General features: G+C 45.7%; 1 protein-coding gene across 1 annotated transcript in view; it reads right to left on the bottom strand.

Moving 5' to 3' along the window:
• Nucleotides 1–21747, bottom strand: part of LOC138358640 (glutamate receptor-like) — a 32996-nt gene extending 11249 nt beyond the window's left edge. Inside the window, exons 1-3 of the mRNA XM_069316707.1 lie at nucleotides 21592–21747; nucleotides 16660–16826; nucleotides 13849–14063 (exon numbers count right to left, since the gene is read on the bottom strand). Coding sequence (XP_069172808.1) covers nucleotides 13849–14063; nucleotides 16660–16826; nucleotides 21592–21747 — 538 coding nt within the window. The remainder of the gene's footprint in view (nucleotides 1–13848; nucleotides 14064–16659; nucleotides 16827–21591) is intronic.
• Nucleotides 21748–22414: the final 667 nt, after the last annotated feature.

The following is a 22414-nucleotide window of genomic DNA, read 5'->3' as shown; positions in this document are numbered from 1 at the left end:
CCACATCCCTCACAGCTGCCCACATCCCTCACAGCGGCCCACATCTTACACAGCTGCCCACATCCCACTCAACAGCCCATAACTCACACAGATGCCCAACACTCACACAACTGTCCACATTTTTCACAGCTACCCACATCCCACACAGCTGCGCACACCTCTCACAGCTGATCACATCACACACAGCTGCCCACATCCCACACAGATGCCCATAACTCACAACGCTGTCCACATCTCTCACAGCTACCTACATCCCACACAGCTGCCCACATCTCTCTCAGATGCCCACATCTCTTACTGCTGCCCACATCCCACATAGCTGCCCCGGATCCCTAACAGTTGCCCACATCTCACATAGCTGCCCACAGCCCACACAGCGGCAACGCTTCTCTAACAGTTGCCCACATCTCACACAGATGCCCACATCCTACACAGCTGTCCATAACTCACACAGATGCCCATAACTCACACAGCTGCCCACATCTCTCACTGCCGCCCACATCCCATACAGCTGCCCAAATCCCTCACAACTGCTAACATCCCTCACAACGGCCCACATCCCACACAGTTGCCCACATCCCACACAGCAGCCCTTAACTCACACAGATGCCCACATCCCACACAACTGTAACTACCCACACAGCTGCCCACATCTCACACAGCTCGCCACATCCCACACAGCTGCCCACATCTCTCTCAGCTGACCATATCTCTCACTACTGCCCACATCCTACACACCTGCCCACATCCCACACTCCTGCCCACATCTCTCACAGCTGCCCACATATCTCATAGCTGCCCCGCATCTCTAACAGTTGCCCACATCTCACACAGCTGCCCACATCCCACACAGCTGCCCATAACTCACACAGATGCCCAACACTCACACAGCTGTCCACATCTCTCACAGCTACCCACATCTCACACAACTGCGCACACCTCTCACAGCTGATCACATCACACACAGCTGCCCACATCCCACACAGATGCCAGTAACTCACAACGCTGTCCACATCTCTCATAGCTACCCACATCCCACACAGCTGCGCACACCTCTCACAGCTGATCACATCACATACAGCTGCACACATCAAACACAGTTGCCCACATATCTCACAGCTGCCCACATTTCTCACAACTGTCCACATTTCACTCAGCTGCCCACATCCTACAAAGCTGACCATATCTCTCACAGCTGCCCACATCACTCAGAGCTGCCCTGCATCCATAACAGCTGTCAACATCTCACACAGCTGCCCAAATCCCCTACAATAGCCCATACCTCACACAGATGCCAATAACTCACACAGCTGTCCACATCTCCCACAGCTACCCACATCCCACACAGCTACCCACATCCCACACAGCTCCCCACATCCCACACAGCTGCCCATATCCAACACAGCTGCCTACATCCCACAAAGTTACCCACATTCCTCACAGCTGCTCACATCTCACACTGCTGCAAACATCTCACACAGCTGTCCACATCTCTCACAGCTGCCCACATCTCTCACAGCTGCCCCGCATCCCTAACAGCTGCCCACATCTCACACAGCTGCCCACATCACTCACAGCTGCCCAAAACTCACACAGATGCCACATAACTCACACAGCTGCACACATCTCTCACAGCTGCCCGCATCCCTCACAGCTGCCCACATCCCCCACAGCTGCCCACATCTTTCCCAGCTGCCTACATCTCTCACAGCAGCCCCGTATCCCTAACAGCTGCCCACATCTCACACAGCTGCCCACATCCCACACAACAGCCCATAACTCACACAGATGCCTATAACTCACACAGCGGGCCACATCTCTCACAGCTGCCCACATCCCACACAGCTGCCCACATCCCACACAACAGCATTTCCTCACATAGATACCAATAACTCACACAGCTGTCCACAACTCTCATAGCTACCCACATCTCAAACAGCTGCGCACACCCCTCACAGCTGCCCACATCCCCCACTGATGCCCACATTCCACACAGCTGCCCACATCCCTCACAGATGCCCACAACCCTCACTGCTGCCCACATCCCACACAGCTGCCCACATCCCTCACAGCTGCCCACATCCCACACAGCTCCTGCACATCCTTCACAGCTGCCCACATCCCACACAGCTGCCCACATCCCACACAGTTGCCCACATCCAACACAGCCCCGCGTTTCCACACAAATGTTCACATCCCACACAGCTGCCCATATCTCACACAGCTGCCCACATCTCACACTGCTGGTAACATCTCACACAGCTGGCCAAATCCCCCACAGCTGCCCACATCCCTAACAGCTGCCCACATCTCACACAGCGGCCCACATCCCACACAGCAGCCCTTAACTCACAGATGCCCATAACTCACACAGCTGCCCACGTCCTACTTAACTGCAGCAACCCACACAGCTGCCCACATCTCACACAGCACGCCACAACCCACACAGCTGCTCACATATCTCTCAGTTGAACACATCTCTCACAGCTCACACAGCTGCCCACATCCCACACAGATGCCCACATCTTTCACAGCTGCCCACATCTTTCATAGCTGCCCCGCATCTCTAACAGTTACCCACACCTCACTCAGCTGCCACATCCCACACAGCTGCCTATAACTCACACAGATGCACATATCTCACACAGCTGCCCACATCTCTCACAGCTGCTCACATCCCTCACTGCTGCCCACATTCCACACAACTGCCCACATCCCTCACAGCGCCCCACATCCCTCACTGCGGCCCACATCCCACACAGCTGCACACATCCCTCACTGCTGCCCACATCCCACACAGCTCCCCACATACCACAAAGCTCCAAACATCCCACACAGCGGCCCACATCCCACACAGCTCCCCACATCCCACGTAGCTGATCACATCACACACAGCTGCCCACATCCCAAACAGATGCCCACATCCCACACAGCTGCACACATCCCTCACTGCTGCCCAAATCCCACACAGCTCCCCACATCCCACACAGCGGCCCACATCCCACTCAGCCCCCCACATCACACACAGCTACCCACATCCCTCACAGCTGCTCACATCTCACACTGCTGCAAACATCTCACACAGCTGTCCACATCTCTCACAGCTGCCCACATCTCTCACAGCTGCCCACATCCCACACAACAGCATTTCCTCACATAGATACCAATAACTCACACAGCTGTCCACAACTCTCACAGCTACCCACATCTCAAACAGCTGCGCACACCCCTCACAGCTGCCCACATCCCCCACTGATGCCCACATTCCACACAGCTGCCCACATCCCTCACAGTTGCCCACAACCCTCACTGCTGCCCACATCCCTCACAGCTGCCCACATCCCTCACAGCTGCCCACATCCCACATCCCTCACAGCTGCCCACATCCCACATCCCTCACAGCTGCCCACATCCCACACAGCTCCTGCACATCCTTCACAGCTGCCCACATCCCACAGGGGGAGGCTGTTCCATGGGTGTGAGGACCTGTGAGGTGGATAACAGGGTCTCAGAGGATACTGGGATGAGGGGCGGGGGATCCAGTGAAGTGGAAGGGACAGGGAGGGTATGAGGTGAAAGGGGAGGGAGGACGGGAAGGAAAGGGGGGGAGGGAGGACTCGGGAGAAAGGGAGGGGTAGAAGGGTGGGGATTGGGTGTGGGGGGGATGGAGATTTGGCTGAACATTTGAGTGGGGGCAGGGAGGGTTTGGGGTAGGGGGGTTTTCTATGCAGAGGAGGGAGGCGGGGTTGTCCTCCCTTCTGGTGTTACTGGGTAGCTGGTTGTGGGTGTCCCCCTCGCCTCTGGGGGTGTTGTGTTAGGAGCTGTGACTTCCTGGTTTTTCCCTCTCGCCCTGCGCCTCTTCCTTGCTTCTGACGCCACGGCTCTCTCCTCCCTTGTCATGTCTCTCTGGAGGAATACATTTTTTTAATTTTCCCACATTTTTCAGGGAGCTCTTCCTTGATAGGATCTTCTCCTTTGTGCTCTCGTTTGCAAACACTATCTTTATCATTCGGTCTCGGTCTTTGTTGTACCAATCTAGCCTGAAAACCTTCTCAATGCTATGCTCAGCCCCTTCCATGTCTAGTGCCTTTAGTACTTCATTCACAGCTGCTTTGTCCTTGTCATTCCACTCTGTCCTATTAGAGCCTTCCTACTCTTTAATACCCACAGCAACCACTGATCTGTTCCTTTCCAGCAGTTGGCTAGTGGAGCGTGCCACCTCCTGTGAGGTGGCTGCTTTCATGGCCACCTCCATCACTGCAGTCATTACTTCAGAGTTATTTTTTTTATTATTTCCGCAAATGTTGCTTTTATTGTGGCATTCTCATCCAAAAAACTATTACCACCTTCTCCCTAGATGGTTTTCTGATTCTCAGCCTCGATACCATTCTCTTTGAGGGCTCTAATCTCCTCCTTTGCTGCTGTCAGCTCTCTTTTTCAGGTTGCTTATTTCGTTCTTCATTTCCTGCATCATTTCTTGCATCTCACTCTTGATGTCCTCCAGAAACTGGGCGAATATTTCCTTCATTTCGTCATCTTGGCTCTTCCCTGTTCCCCTGTTACCTCTGGCTGCCATGCGTGACCGTGTTCCTATAGTTGTGCCATGATAGGATTTGTCAGGAGGGCAGAGCGGGATGGGGGAGGGAGAGAGAGAGAGAGAAAGAGTGAGAAAGGGAGTGATAAAGGGAGAGATAAATTTTTCCGACCCTTCCACTGAAGTGAGAAGAAAGTAGAAGGGGAGGGGGGGAGGAGATGGAGAGAGAGGCGGGAGGGAGAGAGGGAGAGAGAGGAGAGGGAGAGAGATGGAGAGGGAGAGAGCGGGTGAGGGAGAGAGCGGGTGAGGGAGAGAGGGGGGGAGGTGTGTTTACTAGTTGTTTACTAGTTGTGTTTTTGCAGGGGTTGAGATTTGCTCTTTCGGCCCGCCTCTCAACTGTCAATCAACTGTTTACTAACTACTTTTTTTTTTCCCCACACCACACACACACACACACCCCAGGAAGCAGCCCGTGACAGCTGACTAACTCCCAGGTACCTATTTACTGCTAGGTAACAGGGGCATTCAGGGTGAAAGAAACTTTGCCCATTTGTTTCTGCCTCGTGCGGGAATCGAACCCGCGCCACAGAATTACGAGTTCTGCGCGCTATCCACCAGGCTACGAGGCCCTGTAACAGGTGTGTGTGTGTGTGTGGGGGGGGGCGGCAGAGAGGGAGGGGGAAGGAAAGAGAGGGAGAGAGAGAGAGAGAGAGAGAGAGAGAGAGAGAGAGAGAGAGAGAGAGAGAGAGAGAGAGAGAGAGAGAGAGAGAGAGAGAGAGAGAGAGAGAGCAGGAGATAGTGGGAGAGATAGAGAGTGGGAGAGAGAGAGAGTGGGAGAGATAGAGAGTGGGAGAGAGAGAGAGTGGGAGAGAGGGAGTGGGAGAGGGAGAGAGTGGGGAGGGGAAGAGTGTGTGTATGGGCGATGCTGGGGACTGGGGGTGGGGGGGGGGGGTGGAGATGGCGACCAGGTCAGGTCAGGTCAGATGGGGGTGTCAAGGGGGGGGATAGTAAGGTCCTGATCCCAGGTGTTAATGCCTTTTCCCCTGACTGAACGATTGTGTGTGTGTGTGTGTATGTGTGTGTGTGTGTGTGTGTGTGTGTGTGTGTGTGTGTGTGTGTGTGTGTGTGTGTGTGTGTGTGTGCGTGTGTGTGTGTGTGTTTTAGCGTGTGCACACTTGTGTGCGTGTATACGTACGTGGGCGGACGTGCGTGTATGTGTCAAGATATCCCTTATACGTTACCTCTAACCAAATGAGCCACCCTGAGATTTTTAAATATATATGATATCCTGAACAAGAATTTGATAATATTTTACCTCAATCTGTACAACTGATTAATTGACCAGAGAGGGGGTACATACCAGTCTCCTCCTGCTCACACAACCAGATGAGTAAGGACGATGTATGGTGACGATGGTTATCCATCATTGTCTCCCACTAGGTGATTCACTAAGTGCTGGTAGATTGATGAGGTCGGTTCTTCTCTGTCTACACAAAGCTCTGGAGTCAGTCACTGTATCGTTGTGTGACAGTTCACTAATTCACTGTACCACTGATCACAGTCACCACTCAACAGCACAATCAGGTAGTTCCACGGCGGGGCGTCCCACCCGGTCAGGTAGCACACCTACATGCACCGGTGATGCCACTAGCTCCACTTTGGTTTCTTCACTAAATCTTCGCACTATCGCTAGCGATATGACTATGCTATGTTGCACCCTGCTAGCTACACACTGCGAGAGGCCAAATACTATGATCTAGCCTCTATACTCCTTCAATGTCCCGAGAAATTGACGAATTTCCGCGGACCTCACTAATCGTGTGTGTCTCCTATCGTCTCCCGGCCTACTGTATGTGTGTGTGTGTGTGTGTGTGTGTGTGTGTGTGTGTGTGTGTGTGTGTGTGTGTGTGTGTGTGTGTGTGTGTGTGTGTGTGTGTGTGTGTGTGTGTATTTGTGTGTGTGTGTGTGTGTGTGTGTGTGTGTACTCACCTAATTGTGCTTGCGGGGGTTGAGCTCTGGCTCTTTGGTCCCGCCTCTCAACCGTCAATCAACTGGTGTACAGATTCCCGAGTCTACTGGGCTCTATCATATCTACATTTGAAACTGTGTATGGAGTCAGCCTCCACCACATCACTTCCTAGTGCATTCCATTTACTAACTACTCTGACACTGAAAAAGTTCTTTCTAATGTCTCTGTGGCTCATTTGGGTACTCAGCTTCCACCTGTGTCCACTTGTTCGCGTCCCTCCAGTGTTGAATAGTTCATCCTTGTTTACCCGGTCGATTCCCCTGAGGATTTTGTAGGTTGTGATCATGTCCCCCCTTACTCTTCTGCCTTCCTGTGTCGTAAGGTGCATTTCCCGCAGCCTTTCCTCATAACTCATGCCTCTTAGTTCTGGGACTAGTCTAGTAGCATACCTTTGGACTTTTTCCAGCTTCGTCTTGTGCTTGACAAGGTACGGGCTCCATGCTGGGGCCGCATACTCCAGGATTGGTCTTACATATGTTGTGTACAAGATTCTGAATGATTCCTTACACAGGTTCCTGAACGCCATTCTGATGTTAGCCAGCCTCGCATATGCCGCATACGTTATTCTCTTTATGTGGGCTTCAGGAGACAGGTTTGGTGTGATATCAACTCCTAGATCTTTCTCTCTTTCTGTTTCATTAAGTACTTCATCTCCTATTCTGTATCCTGTGTCTGGCCTCCTGTTTCCACTGCTTAGTTTCATTACTTTGAATTTACTCAGGTTGAACTTCAACAGCCATTTGTTGGACCATTCACTCAGTCTATCTAGGTCATCTTGTAGCCTCTTACTATCATCCTCTGTTTCAATCCTCCTCATAATTTTTGCATCGTCAGCAAACATTGAGAGGAACGAATCTATACCCTCTGGGAGATCATTTACATATACCAGAAACAGTATAGGTCCAAGGACTGACCCTTGCGGGACTCCACTTGTAACGTCTCGCCAATCTGAGACCTCACTCCTCACACAGACTCGTTGTCTCCTGTTGCTTAGGTACTCCTCTATCCACCGGAGTACCTTCCCTTTCACTCCAGCCTGCGTCTCCAACTTTCGCACTAGCCTCTTGTGTGGCACTGTATCAAAGGCTTTCTGACAGTCCAAAAATATGCAGTCTGCCCACCCAGTATGCAGTCTCTTTCTTGCCTTATTTTTGTTGCCTGGTCGTAGAATTCAAGTTACCCTGTGAGGCAGGACCTGCCATCCCTGAAACCATGTTGATGCTGTGTTACAAAGTTCCTACGCTCCAGATGCTCCACTAGTTTTTTTCGCACAATCTTCTCCATCAGCTTGCATGGTATGCAGGTTAGGGACACAGGCCTGTAGTTCAGTGCCTCCTGTCTATCCCCTTCCTTGTATATCGGGACTACGTTAGCTGCTTTCCAAATATCTGGCAGTTCCCCTGTTGCATTTGTTATACACTATGGAGAGTGGTAGGCACAGTTCTCCTGCTCCTTCCTTTAGAACCCAAGGGGAGATTCCATCTGGGCCTATAGCCTTTGTCACATCCAACTCTAGTAAACACTTCCTTACTTCCCTGCTGGTAATCTCAAACTCTTCCAGTGGTTCCTGGTTAGCTATTCCCACACTTACCTCTGGAATTTGTCCTTTCTCTAAGGTGAAGACCTCCTGGAATTTCTTATTCAATTCCTCACACACTTCTTTGTCATTTGTAGTGAATCCTTCCGCCCCTATCCTTAATTTCATAACCTGTTCCTTTACTGTTGTTTTTCTCCTGATGTGGCTATGCAACAATTTAGGCTGAGTCTTTGCCTTGCTTGCGATGTCATTTTTGTATTGTCTTTCTGCCTCTTTTCTCATCCTGACATTCTGGTATCTTTCTCTGCTCTCCAGTGTGTGTGTGTGTGTGTGTGTGTACTGACCTAATTGTACTCACCTAATTGTGCTTGCGGGGGTTGAGCTTTGGCTCTTTGGTCCCGCCTCTCAACTGTCAATCAACTGGTGTACAGATTCCTGAGCCTACTGGGCTCTATCATATCTACAATTGAAACTGTGTATGGAGCCAGCCTCCACCACATCACTGCCTAGTGCATTCCATTTATTAACTACTCTGACACTGAAAAAAATTCTTTCTAACGTCTCTGCGGCTCATTTGGGTACTAAGTTTCCACCTGTGTGTGTGTGTGTGTGTGTGTATGTGTGTGTGTGTGTGTGTGTGTGTGTGTGTGTGTGTGTGTGTGTGTGTGTGTGTGTGTGTGTGTGTGTGTGTGTGTGTGTGTGTGTGTGTGTGTGTGTGTGTGTGTGTGTTTGCATGTGTGTGTGTAGTTTTTATTCTATTTTATTATGACTGTGAGAAGACACTAGCATTACTTTATGGTAGCATTAATAATGGTAGTAATGATAATAATAAGAACGGTGTAGGTAATGACTGTCTTGAGTGTAGGTGCGAGAGATACATAATATTTTACACGTGGAAAATAGTAGAGGGGGGTTGGTCCCAAACCTGCACACAGAAATAACACCACATGAGATCAGAAGGTATGGCAGAATGTGCAGAATACCCTTGTTAAAGAGCAGAGGTGTAATAGGTACTCTGAGAGAGAGAACTCTATCACCATCAGAGACCCGAGACTGTTCAACACGCTTCCACTACACATAAGGGGCATAACTGGCCGACCTTTTACAGTGTTCAGGAGAGAACTGGATAAACACCTCCAAAGGATACCTGATCAACCAGGCTGTGACTCATACTTCAGGCTGCGAGCAGCTGCGTCTAACAGCCTTGTTGTCCAGTTTAGCAACGAGGAGGCCTGATTGAGGACCGGGCCGCGGGGACGCTAAGCCCCGAAACCATCTCAAGGTAAGGTAACCTCAAGGTAAGTTATGTAATAAATTGTAATGATTCCATTCATCATTTGTTGGAGAAACTGGTCGTGTTTTATTGCAAAGAGCTGAAGAACACACCCACAAAAAAATAACAAAATTATATAAGAATAATGTCATTACTAACTATTGCTGGGATTTTAATCGTAGAAAAGATTTTAATAATAGAAAAAATGCATAACTGTTCAAATATAGAAGAGAACCGTCTAATTAGAGAAGAAATTATAGATTCTATAGAGACAATATAGGGGCAAGAAATCATTTAGTAAAATATATCCGATTAACCGTAAAATTATTCTTGAGGAAGCAAAGTTCACTAATCTTATTACTTCTTATATGCACAGATTGTGGTGTTCAGAGTGGAAACAATAAGTCCACGAACCCCTGCCCACCGTTCCCAGAAAACTGGATAATTGGTTATTTTTCTGAAACGTTGACATTCCTTGGCGAGTTCCTGGGGAGCATTGATGATTGAGTGATGAAAATTAAGCCACCCAAGAAGTGGCACGGGCATGAATAGCCCGTAAGTAATATATGTTTTGGAGTGAACGTGATCTTTGCTCGTGAAAGAATATATTGTGTCCTGAGATTGCATTTAAATCGTCGGTCCTCACTATGTGGCTGCTATCACTGGGAAGGATACTGCTTGACAGTATTCATATGGGGTGTCCAGCTGCGGGATCTGGGGAGCATAATCACGACGACGTCTATTGATAAACACCAAGTGTGTCAGCCAGACATAAACGCATGCTCCTAGAATCATGTTCAGAACATTGTATAATGTACCGTGACAAAAGATGTAGGTTAAATCTCAAAACCTAGGTTTTAATACTCTATTAGTATTTTTAATTATTATTATTAATATTATTATTATTATTATTATTTTTATTTTTATTATTACACAGATAAATCACAATAACGTGATAAATCAATGAACAAATTCACAAAGGCCTTGATGAGGATTCGAACCTAGGATCGAATTCTAGGATTCTAACCTTGATTAGGTTTGAATACTCATCAAGGCCCTTGTGAATTTGTTCATTTGTATATCACGTTATTGTGATTTGTCTGTGTATTGAAATAGGGGCATCAGAGGTAGAACTATTTGGTTGACTTGAGCCCGGGCACATCGGGGAATTGTGTGAAACCCCGGCTAGACTTCAGTGGAAGCCTCGGGATCTTCGTGAGGAATGGGGGGGGGGGCAGTAGCACTGAAGGTTGAAATTTTTCTGTGTCGTGGTACAGTTGGGAACATCCAACACATAGGTTCGAATCCTTGTCAATGCATTTGTGAATTTGTTCATTTATTATTATTATTATTATTATTATTATTATTATTATTATTATTATTATTGTCCGTATTTCGGGTGAAGCAGCTATATTAATTAGTACTATACTTACTCCATATTTTCCTTAGTTTATGTACAGATAATGTGATGGGTCTGTTAATTCTACAAAACCTCTCTAAGTGTTTCACTTTCCGTGAAGTTCTCCACTAATTCGTGGTCCCCTAACAATTCCCAAGTGTACAGTTTATTACAATTAAAATCTCTCCCCAAGGGTACAGGATGAATCAGGCTAACCGATACGTAACCTACTAAATGTCGGTCAGTTTGGCCAAGGTGAAGAGAAGCTTGTAATATAAGTCCTCTTCAGAGAAACATCATCAGTCTAAATTCCAAAAGTGGTTCAGTGCAGTTACTTGAGAAATACCGCAGATAATCAACACCTATAAAAATTTACCAGCAACAGTGTAACACCCCATGAGTCCAGTTTTACCATCACAAGACGCTTCGGCCTCACTACTGAGCAGACAGCCAGATTCCAGCTGCATCAAGTTTCCACGCTCTCTTCCCGTATTCGAGCTCTTCGACCCAGGCCGCATTTGAGCTCTTCGACCCATGCCGCATTCGAGCTCTTCGACCCAGCCCGCATTCAGAGCTCTGCTCTATGCACTCCACCCACATCCGAGCTCTCTACCCCCCGGCCTCACTCAGCTCTTTGCTCAGCTCCAGACTTTGTCTAAGCTACTACAACACAATTAGTTGTAATAGCAGCTAAGTTGTAAATATTGGTTTTGGGCCAAATTTACCGCTATGCTACCCCCCCCTTAAAATTGTAAGAACCTTAACAAGGAGTTCCGAAGGTGTTTTTAGTAAAATCGCATCATGATCATTTTCAGAGAATATGTTCATTAGGAGTTTGTAAAACAATTATTAATAAAATATACACGTAAGCTTTACCCATTCAGGAGTAAAGTTAAGGTCAAATGAAGCTCATTTTCAGAGAATATATTTATTAGGAGTCTTGTTTCAGATGTAACAAGAAAAGAAAACCTAACCCCCCAACACACCTGCCTCCTCCTTATAATCATCATCACACCCACGCCAGTCTGCTCGCTTATCTCCTCCCTCACTCCACAGCTCCCCACTCTCTTATCTTCCCCATCCCTCACCACCTACTTCCCCCAAATCTCAACCCCTTCCCCAACTACTCCTTAACCTCCTCCCTCCCCAAATCCCATCTCAACTTTACCCTACAAGAATTTGAATTAGAATTTATTTTTACATCTCTCATTTTATCCGTTCTACGTCTATAACTCTATAATGTTCGGTTATTATCTTGAGACATTGTCTCATGAAACAATATTTCTTGTAAAACAGATATTACCATGCATCTTACTGTATTTTGTCAATACTCGAGTGTAAATACGTAACATCTCTGCACTCTTTGCGTGTTCATCTGTATGTTCTCACCATGTTCTGCAAATTTTCACAGCATGATCTTTGCACACATTATATGTTCCTTCCATGTTCTCAGAATGTTCATACATGGCCTTACATGTTTTCTGCACAACTTGTTTAACGTCATTCATGTTCTCAGCATATTCTCTGCAAGTTCAATCGATGTTCTTCGCATATTCGTTGTGTTTTTTCAAATTCTCCATGTTTTCAGAATGTTCTTACATGTTCTCTGCACAACTTGTTACACGTTATTCATGTTATCTTGAAGATTATCTTGAGATAATTTCGGGGCTTAGCGTCCCCGCGGCTCGGTCCTCGACCAGGCCTCTTTTTTGTTACACACCCCCAGGAACCAGCCCATAGCAGCTGTCTAACTCCCAGGTACCTATTTACTGCTAGGTAACAGGAGCATTAGGGCAAAACAAACATTTTGCCCATTTGTCACCACCTCCACCGGGGATCAAACCCGGAACCTCAGGACTACGACTCTGAAGTGCTGTCCACTCAGCAGTCAGGCGCCCTTGTTTACAGCATATTCTTTACAAGTTCAATTCATGTTATCTGTTTTGTTTGCATTCTCTTAAATGTTCTTCGTATTCCTTTAAACAAAATGTACAATTACATCTTTATACAGTAACTAGTTCCTTGTTACATATTATCAACACCAATACTATTTCTCAACAAATTAATTATTACAAATTATTTATTCTAGTTACAAATTATTTATTTATTCTAGTTACAAATGATTAATTTATTTATTTACAAATTATATATATTGTTATTTAAAAAAATATTACACAGTATTTATTTAGTCATTTACCGAAATTTATTTGTAAATCTGTCAATGTATTTATCTCCATCAACTTAATATTTCTTACTAACACTGTTCTTAAACCAACTATGCTTTATGCAGTAACAAATTTAATAACACAATCTTTTCTTAATGTTTCTTAACCAGCATTACAATTCGTGATACTGTAAATAATTTATATTAACGTCTTTACATCTTTTCATAACTAGCATTACTCTTTATGCAGTATAAAGTTTATAAAGACTTTATTTTCATGTCATATGTTAATTAAGAATACACATGAAAAATAGTTTAAGGAATCATTTTTACATTATTTCTCAACTAACAGTACTCTTTCGTAAAGGTATTAAATTATTGTGGGTAACTATGTAACCTAAGTCAAGCCTGGCCCAGGGCCGGGCTTAGGGAGCAGAACTCCCAGAACCCCATCAAGCAGGTAACTTCTTTACAAAGTTTCCTCACTTATATATTCGTCAAATATCAAAGGAAACATTCTAAGACATTGTTAGGCTTCAAAGATACTCTTTGAGACATCAAGAATACACTCAAAGACATCAAAAATACACTCAGAGACATCAAAGATAATCTCAAAGACATAAAAGATAATCTCAAAGATATCAAAGGATGCTCTTCGAGACCGATTTGAATAGACTGAAATCCTCAGCACCGCAACAGCTTTTTTTTTTTAACATGTAGCCCCCCCCTAAGAATTCCTTAAAATCTAAATTTCTCCAAAACCGTGCAACTCTCACACTTCCTGTTTGAATTGAAATAAAATCTGGGCCATCAAGTATGTACAGTACATAAGATAAGCAAAATAACTCTTGATGAACGAGTCAGTAATAACTCTTGGGAAATGTATGAACGTGACGATAATCGTAACAGTACCTTGACCCATCAGGAATCCCAAGACTGTGATGAGTGTATCAGAGAGGGAGATGTGGTGTCCCCGTCGGCCGGAGCAGATTACCACCAGGGTCGTGACCAGCAGCGAGAGCACCACCACCGCCCCCATCGCTGCCCATGCCCTGTTCTCCATCTGTTTGATGTACGCTGTCCACACATAGTCACTGCTTGACGGGCGACGCATCACCAGTTGGTATCTAACAGCAAAACACTAATAAAAGACTGCATGTGAAAAACTTTAGAATTTTATTGCCGTCGGTTATATAACTTTAGTGATAATATTGTTTTTATTTATTTACACATAATGGTCTTTATGAGATAAAGAAGGAAACTTTCTACAGAAAGATATTATAATCCAAATGAAGGGCAGCTTTCGTTTAATGATTTATGAGGTTTTACCTACACAGGAGCATATGGCTTTTGTCAGTTGAGGTTTTACAATGGAGATACATGGAAATTAGGTTCAGTTTATAAATCTCCATTTATTACCGAGCTTTGATATCATTCTCTTATTACCTAATAAGATGATTACATTCGTTATTATACATAAAATGTGTTGACCAAACCACACACTAGAAAATGAAGGGACGACGACGTTTCGGTCCGTCCTGGACCATTCTCAAGTCGATTGGTCCAGGACGGACCGAAACGTCGTTGTCGTTTCACTTTCTAGTGTGTGGTTTAGTAAAAATATTTCAGCAACGTTATTGTGACTCCTCGTCTGCATACATAAAAAGTAACTGATGAAGCAAACGTTAAAAAGGGAAGAAACAACAAAGTTTTGGTTCATCCTGGACCATTATCAATTCGAGGTCCAGGACGGATCGAAACGTTGCAGTTTCTTCACTTTCTGATGTGTAGTTTCGTTATCATATGTTCAGCCACGTTATTGTAGCTCATGGTCTGCATAAAAATGAACTAATTTGAAGAATTATAACATTATTGGTATTATAATTTACATTAATATATAAGTTATAAAATTGTTTCAGACATTTTTCAATCATTTTTTTTTGTAATTGAACCATTTATCTACACTCTCAAGAGCCCAATAAAAAAGATAATAAATTTTCGGAAATGTTTCTCTCTAAATTTAAGTATCTGCTATATAAATATCTGGTTTTTATTATTAATTTATGGTATATAGCCAAGAAAACATATCAAATTTGCTTTAAATCTTTTTTTTCATATTTTTAGCTCTTCCTTTGAAGAAAGAGACTCACAAAATTATTATTTTTCGATGTGTTTTAAAATTATGAATTGGTTACACAAATGGCTGAAACAATTGTTCGTTCCTTATGGTTAGCATGTTAACGTAAATTTATTATAATTAACACCTTGAAAAGCAGTGTTCTAAATTGCCTGCCAAATTGTGCAGCGACTTATGCTTATATGAACTTTTTTTGCACACAAGCACATGTCTTTGTCGCCGAGGTAACTTTCAGAGCTCTTGAGAGCTGTAGCATCGACTAGCAACACTAGTCTTTTCTAGTGAATCCACACTTCGTAAGGGTAAAGGGTTCACATCTGTTAAGGGTCTCGTCTCCTTCGTCGGATTGTAGAGTGGCAATTCCAGCGCCACCTATGGGCCTGCACTCCAACCCTCTGATATTGGACACTACGTGGACAATGCCATCAATTGGTGGTGGCGTAGCAGTGACAATGGCTCCTATTTCCTGCCTTGGTCAGACAAAGAGGTCGTTGTGGATGACCTTTGGTGGTGGACGTATCAAGATCAGCGCCACCTAGATTGTGCTACGGAGCATAATGTCAACTCCCAGGTAAATGAGTGTTACCTCATGGTACCATCCATGTAAATGATGACGTTTTATGTCCACAGAGGTGACGTGTGGAAGCAGTCGTACTGAGAAAGGCAGGTTACCTTGGGCAGTCCACGTACTCTCAGTTTGGTTCTGGAAGAAGACTAAGTAAGCCTCCGCCGATCTGAGCAGTGTGTTAGATGCTGATTTACACAGTGTTGGAAGAGATCGGCATACCCCGGGATTGGCTTAGGAGAGTAACAGACAACAGTGAGGTGCATGTTGTGAAGTGCTGCTAGCCGGTCGCTAGAGGCTTCTGCCAGGGGTTAGCTACCCTGTATCTGGTTGTTTTGACCCCGATCAGCGTGTGACAGAAATCCTCTGCCAGGGAGTGGCTGGTGATAGTTGGGTATAGGCACCTTGTGATACTGTGTCGGTGGGCTGGCCCACATAAAAGGTGAACGCGCCAGTGTTTTCCAATACGAGTGGACAAGGTACTGAATGGTGAAAACTCTGGGGTTGGTGAACACTGCATGTGTGCACTTTTGGTGTCCTGTGTGAACGTGACACTATTGTAAATAATTGTGGTAATAGTCAGTTTTATTTAAGATATTTAACGGTGCAACTATAAATATATTGGTGAAGGGAACTGTGTGTATTTTCAATTTCCCCTTATTCTATTGCACTATACAACCATTTCTTGAAAGTGTACTACCAACTTGGGGTCGGGGACTATAAACGAGGTTCATCCATCAGAGACCCGGTTACTGGTCCATAGTGGCCGTAACAACATCGTTCACACATATAATTGCTCATTGGTCTATTAATTGTAAGCCAATGTCTAACTGTTGCAAACATATTGCTGTGAATTAGAATTACTTCAAACTTAATATAAGTAGTGATCATTATGGAATGGGTGATTTGCCACTTCTTTCTGGAAAAATAGGCCTGAAATATTTAACCAACAACAAGTTCAATCCAAGCTCGGATCAAATTTATAATGCTTAATAGCAAATAAATGTAACCGCAAGCGTACTTAGAGTAGAGAAAACCAAGAAGGAAGTCGACAGCGGTGCTGCGCTTGTGAGTGATGTCGAGGGCGGCGACGGCGATGTCTGCCTCGCCACGCACCAGCTCCCCCACCATGCCGCCCCATTCACCCTGCACTTGCGACCCCCACCCGCCATCCCTCACACGCTCACACTGAAACCTTCAATATTGCAGTCATTAAATTAGCCAAGCTCATTTACTATGACTCCTAGTCCAATATTCCAAGTTTGCATAACATAAATAGTGCACAAACTAAGCAGAGGTTGCAGCACTCTTCAATACTGCCTTCTCTGGAAAACTTAATCAGGTTTACTGACATGAGTAAGTGCTTTGGCTGCCTGTGACTTCTCTGATAGGGTAAACATCGTCTGTGAAGCATTATATGTAATAGGCTAAAGAGTACTGTTTGCCTTTCAATTGCTTACTAGGTTGAATCAAGATATACATTATTATTGTGATACTAACTAAGATATGGTTCATGTCTAGAGGAACGATGAATAAATAGGCATCAGTAGAGTAAATAAAGGACCACCCTCTTTCTCAGTGAAACAGAACATGTACTTTTTAGTCAAGCAACAAGTATTTACTGCAAATTACCAATTTCTCCAAATAACTAACTTTATGCTTGAAACTCATTAAAAGAAAAACTCACTGAATAGCTGAAGATATAATCATTAATAATCAACACGTAGGAATACATGATCCATTAATGGAAACCATGCACCTCTCCACGTCGCCATCATGTGGGTAAAATAAATAAATAAAACAACAAGTAGGCAGCCAAACACCCTGTCGTATTGCAACTTCCTCTGACATCACACTGTCAGGCCACTCACTGAGGAACTACCCAGACTGGCCTCAAATTGTGGAGGAGTATATTCGTCTCGTGCTCACACTCCAAACTGAACAACCTGTGACTTATCCTATGTTATTATGTCTGTGAGAAGACATTATCATTACATATCGGTAGTATTGATAATGGTAATAATAATAATAAAAACGATGTAGGTAATGGTGTTTGTGTAATAATTTTTTTTTTTATTTTGATAAAAGAAATATACAAAGTATAGCACAATATACATGACATGAACCTAAGAACAAGAACATAACAACAAAAACATAAGCAGAAACAGGCATAAAAGAGAACATTGCATAACAAGACCCCAGAAACTCCAGGGACATAAGTCCGAATACAAAATTAAACATAATAATGGACATACAACAAACGGACGCATACGGACATGGAAAGACACAACAAACATACACAGAATAAACCAGACACACACACATATACAAAATGCACACAAGTACATAAATAACACAAAGCATAAGCACATCGAACACAAATCATATAAGTAACATAAAAACAAATCATGGCCAAGGCCCAGGCACTACTATATGACAACCCCAAGAAAGAATCCGGGGCGAACAATGAAACACCGAGATACACGTACCCTAAACAAACACACTTCCAGGAAAAACAGCAATCAAACCAACAAAATGAGTAACAAAACAGCCGCATTCAACCCACACATGGCACAAGCAACGGCCCACGCTTGAGCCAACACAGAAGCAAACCTACACTCACACACAACCCCACACACCAAACCGAACGCACAACCACAGGAGCAACCACACACACACCCAGCACAACCCCCCCCCCTCGAGGAGGCCCACCGGAGGGCCGGGGATCTAGGATGAAAACAGAAGACCACTCACCCAAAAGCAACCCCACGCACATACCCACCCGTGAACCAACCACGAAACTCGCTCGGAAACGCACGCTGCACCCACCACCACGTGAACCGCAAACGACCCCTCAAAAACCCTAAAAGCCTAGCAACCCCATAACCTTCCCTCCGACCCACCCACACACAGTACACAAAGTCAGCATCAAAGAAGACATAGCGTATTTCGAACACGGCGCGACCTCCGCGGAAAGGACAAAAACAAAAACCTCAAAAATGGAATGTGAGGATACAATTATGGTAATTACAGTGGCTTTACAAGACTGTAATTACCATAATTGTATCCTCACATTCCTTATGTACATTCTTGTATATGCATAAATAAATAAATAAATAAATAAAAGGTCACCCCAACACCCAGGTCCACAAACCCCAACCAACACGTCCCGAAACCAATCAAGCAAACCCCGCAACCGTCCGCAAAAATAAAAGACATGCAACTGTGTCTCAGGTAGACCACAGTGCACACACGCATCAGAGGCACGCAAACCCAGCATGCACAACCGTTTGTGTAATAAATTGTAGTGATTGCACTTTATCATATGTTGGAGAAACTGGTCGTGGTTTATTGAAAAGAGTTCTTGAACACAAAAAGCAGAAACAAAATGATATAAGAATAATGTCATTATTAACTATTGTTGGGATTTTAATCACAGAAAGGATTTTAAAAAGATAATAATTGTATAACTGCTCAAATATCAAAGAGAAACGCTTATTTGAAAGAGCGATAATAGATTTTATAGAGATATACAATATCTGATATAGATATGTATGAAAATATATTTTAATCTATTTTTTCAATGCATTTTAAATGCTTTCTAATTAGCTTTTTTTAATCGTATCTGATGCACATTTGTATCCTTTACAATATTTATACAGAAGAACTTTCCTAATGTTCCAGGAAACTGTGATGATGTGTCAGTAATGTGTCCACAACATTTTTTTATTGTCATAATATTACTTGTTCAATATTCAATTTATTAACAATATGTACAATTTCTCACACTCTTTACAGTATGTACACTTCACACACTATTTACAATAATGACACTTTCACACACTATTTACAATATGTACACTTTCACATACTATTTACAATATGTACACTTTCACACACTATTTACACAGTCTCACACACTGTATTAAACAGTACTTCGGAAGTGAGTGATATTCAAAGAAGCAGTCCATGAGACAGAGCGCAACTTTGTACTCGATGCACAGATTCTCGCTTCCTGGTTTTTCGTTCTTTGTGCTTGCAAATAATGCACTTACGTACACCCTTGGCTTTAGTTCCTGTAGGTGGTATGTAGCCAAGCTTGTGAAGTGCATGGTCGGATTGAAAAGATCTTGGACAAAATCCATGTGTAAGGTAGGATTGGAAATATCTAGGAAAAGATCAATGTGTTAGATAGTCGTCAAAAGATCTAGGAAAAGATCAATGGCAAAATTCTGTTCTGGTATCACACATTTCATATCGGCACCTGTATATGAGAAAGTGGGTGCAACACCAACATCATAATCATCAAATTGTGGTTTGTGCGGTACAAAACTCTCAAAGTCCTCCCTAACGAATTCACCCGGGCTCCTTGTACTGGCACCACCACCACTGGCATAGTAACACCACCATGGAAGCCGCTAACACTCTGTTTATCTATGCTACTTGTATCAGAAGCATCAGCACTAAACCCAGAAAACAATTCATCTAGAGTATCACTTTATTCAAAAATTGGAGATGACATGGGTGGTGATAATATTGACTTGGGAGGTCGCAGAAAGCCTAGCGAGTGCTTAGCTTCTATGCATACGCTCGCTGTATTGTCCTCATCCGTGCTGCATCACTTGAATCCGACTCTTCTGTTAGGTCTTTATTGTGCCTTACTTCATCATTATCAATATATACTTATCTTCTCAAACAATAAGGTCTGAATTTCACCATAAGAGGGCGATCTTTCAACACTGCGTCCGACAGGGGATTGAGAGCCAGAGATGTGTGGGTAACCCGTGGATGCTCACACAGAATTGATCCAGCCCGCAGCCCTAGGGCATTCAGGGAATATTTTTCGAAAAAACTGTCGTTCACTGGAGGCCTCAGGTGTCAATTGCGTACCCAACCTACCGCGCGAGTTTTGTTGCCTGCCTGGCTGCGTTGACGTGGCAGTTCTGACATGGGGGGCCATCTTCCGCGTGTTCAGCGTGTGAACTCCGTGGGCCTGGAGTTCACTTGTAAGGCTGGTTATCCGACCATCGAGATGGTGATGTGTGACATGCTTCGTGTCCAGTGGAAGCTGTTTACGGTGTGGAGCTAGTTACGGCCCATCGGGTTGTTATTAAGTTCGTGGGGAAGGACGAGTACCGGGACTTCCTCCGTCGGTATTGGGAGCGTACGTTGCCGTTGCCAGACGATGCCGGCTCTGTGGCGATTTCGGACTGCAATGGTGCCCTGACTTATGTCAGTATCCATGGTGCGCCCCTGGAATTCCCTGATGACCTCCTCCGGCGTTACTTCGGGGGGTTTGGTACTGTTGTCAGCGTGCGGGTGAACACGCTCTCCTCGGGCGGTATGCTGGGAGGCATACAAACATTCGCACGTTGGGGATGCGCCTGCGGTCGGATATACCTTCTTCTGTCCGGCTTATGGGATACAATGTCTGGGTGTATTATGCCCGGCAGCCTCGTACCTGTTTCCGGTGTGACCTGTTGGGGCATCAGGCTGCCGGGTGCTCTGAGGCCCCTGCTGCTCCTGTCAACTTGTTCCGCGACGAGGATTTCCCGCCGCTCCCTCTAGAGGTAGTTTCAGGTGATGTTGATGAGGTGGTGCGCGTCCCGTTTGCTGCTGCAGCTTCCCCGGCGGCGCCTGCCGTTCCTCCGGTTGTTGCCGTCCCTCCTCCGGTTCTTGAGGTACCGTCGGTTGGTCTGCCTGATCCTGTCGCTGTTCCAGCTGCTCCCGTGGGCCTTCCTGGAGCCCCCTGTGTGACGTCGCTGTCTTCTCCCTCGTCTTCTGATGCTGCGCCTGGCCCTGTGTCCGTGACTCGGGTCCCGGATGTGCTTGGTGCTGGGGTAGCTGCGGAGACTCCTGCTGTGTGTGGCCCAGTTTTCCTTGTGGTAGAGGCTGCTGCCGTTCTGGCATCGGTTCCTTCGGCTCGTGGTACCCGTGTTTCTGGGTCCCTTACCGGCTCTGACGATATCCGGCCGGTGCCCAAACGTTCCCGGCGTTCGTCCTCTTCCTGGGCCGAATTGGTGACTTCAGTGACTGCGGGGCTTCGGGTATTGACAGTGTGGATACGGATGCGTCGATGTCTCCGCGGTTCGTGATGGTGGAGGTCCATGTGCCTGCCGGTGCTGGTGCCTGTGTCTCGGACGTGCCTTCGGTTCTTTCTCCGCCGGGGGACTCTCCACAGTGGGAGGTGGTGGCTTCCGCTGCCAGGGATGGTGTGGACTCTGGGGCTGGGAGTGGCCTGGTGGTGACGTTACGGAAGGATGCGCGCCGTCCGGGTTCCCTGCTGTCATCTGGTGGTGTGCCCGGGGCCGCGGGTACCCCTGTGGTGCGGGTGCGCGTTGGGGCCCTGGGGGACGTGTTGCCGGCATCTGTGATGCCGCCGGGTCACTGATCGAAGAATGCTGCGTTACTGCTGTCTGACGGACCGGAGTGCTTTCATGGTGGGCAAGTTCCCGTTCTGTGGGGGCGGGTGGCGACTTCTCGCCCCCTGAGTACTACCATCTGGGTCCCCAGTTTGCAGGTGTTTGTTGCCCCGGTTCTGGATGTTTTGGCGTCCCCAGTGGATGGACGGGACCCTTTGCAATGGGTGTTCTGGGAGGCGTTTAATGTGCGGTTCCCACGGGCCAAGTTCCCGGGCAAGTATGTGCTCTGATTTCCTGTGTATTTGCTCTATGACATGCTGTGTGCCCTTCTGGCTGTTTGTTTGCCCTGTTCTATTATGTGCTTCTGCCTCTCCCTTTGTGCGTTGCTTTGCCGTGTGGCATATTAGTTTCTAG

The sequence above is a fragment of the Procambarus clarkii genome, chromosome 85 (assembly GCF_040958095.1).
Source record: "Procambarus clarkii isolate CNS0578487 chromosome 85, FALCON_Pclarkii_2.0, whole genome shotgun sequence".
Lineage (NCBI taxonomy): Eukaryota > Metazoa > Arthropoda > Malacostraca > Decapoda > Cambaridae > Procambarus > Procambarus clarkii.
Note: the sequence above shows the minus strand (reverse complement) of the source record. Positions and strands in the feature narration are given on the sequence as shown.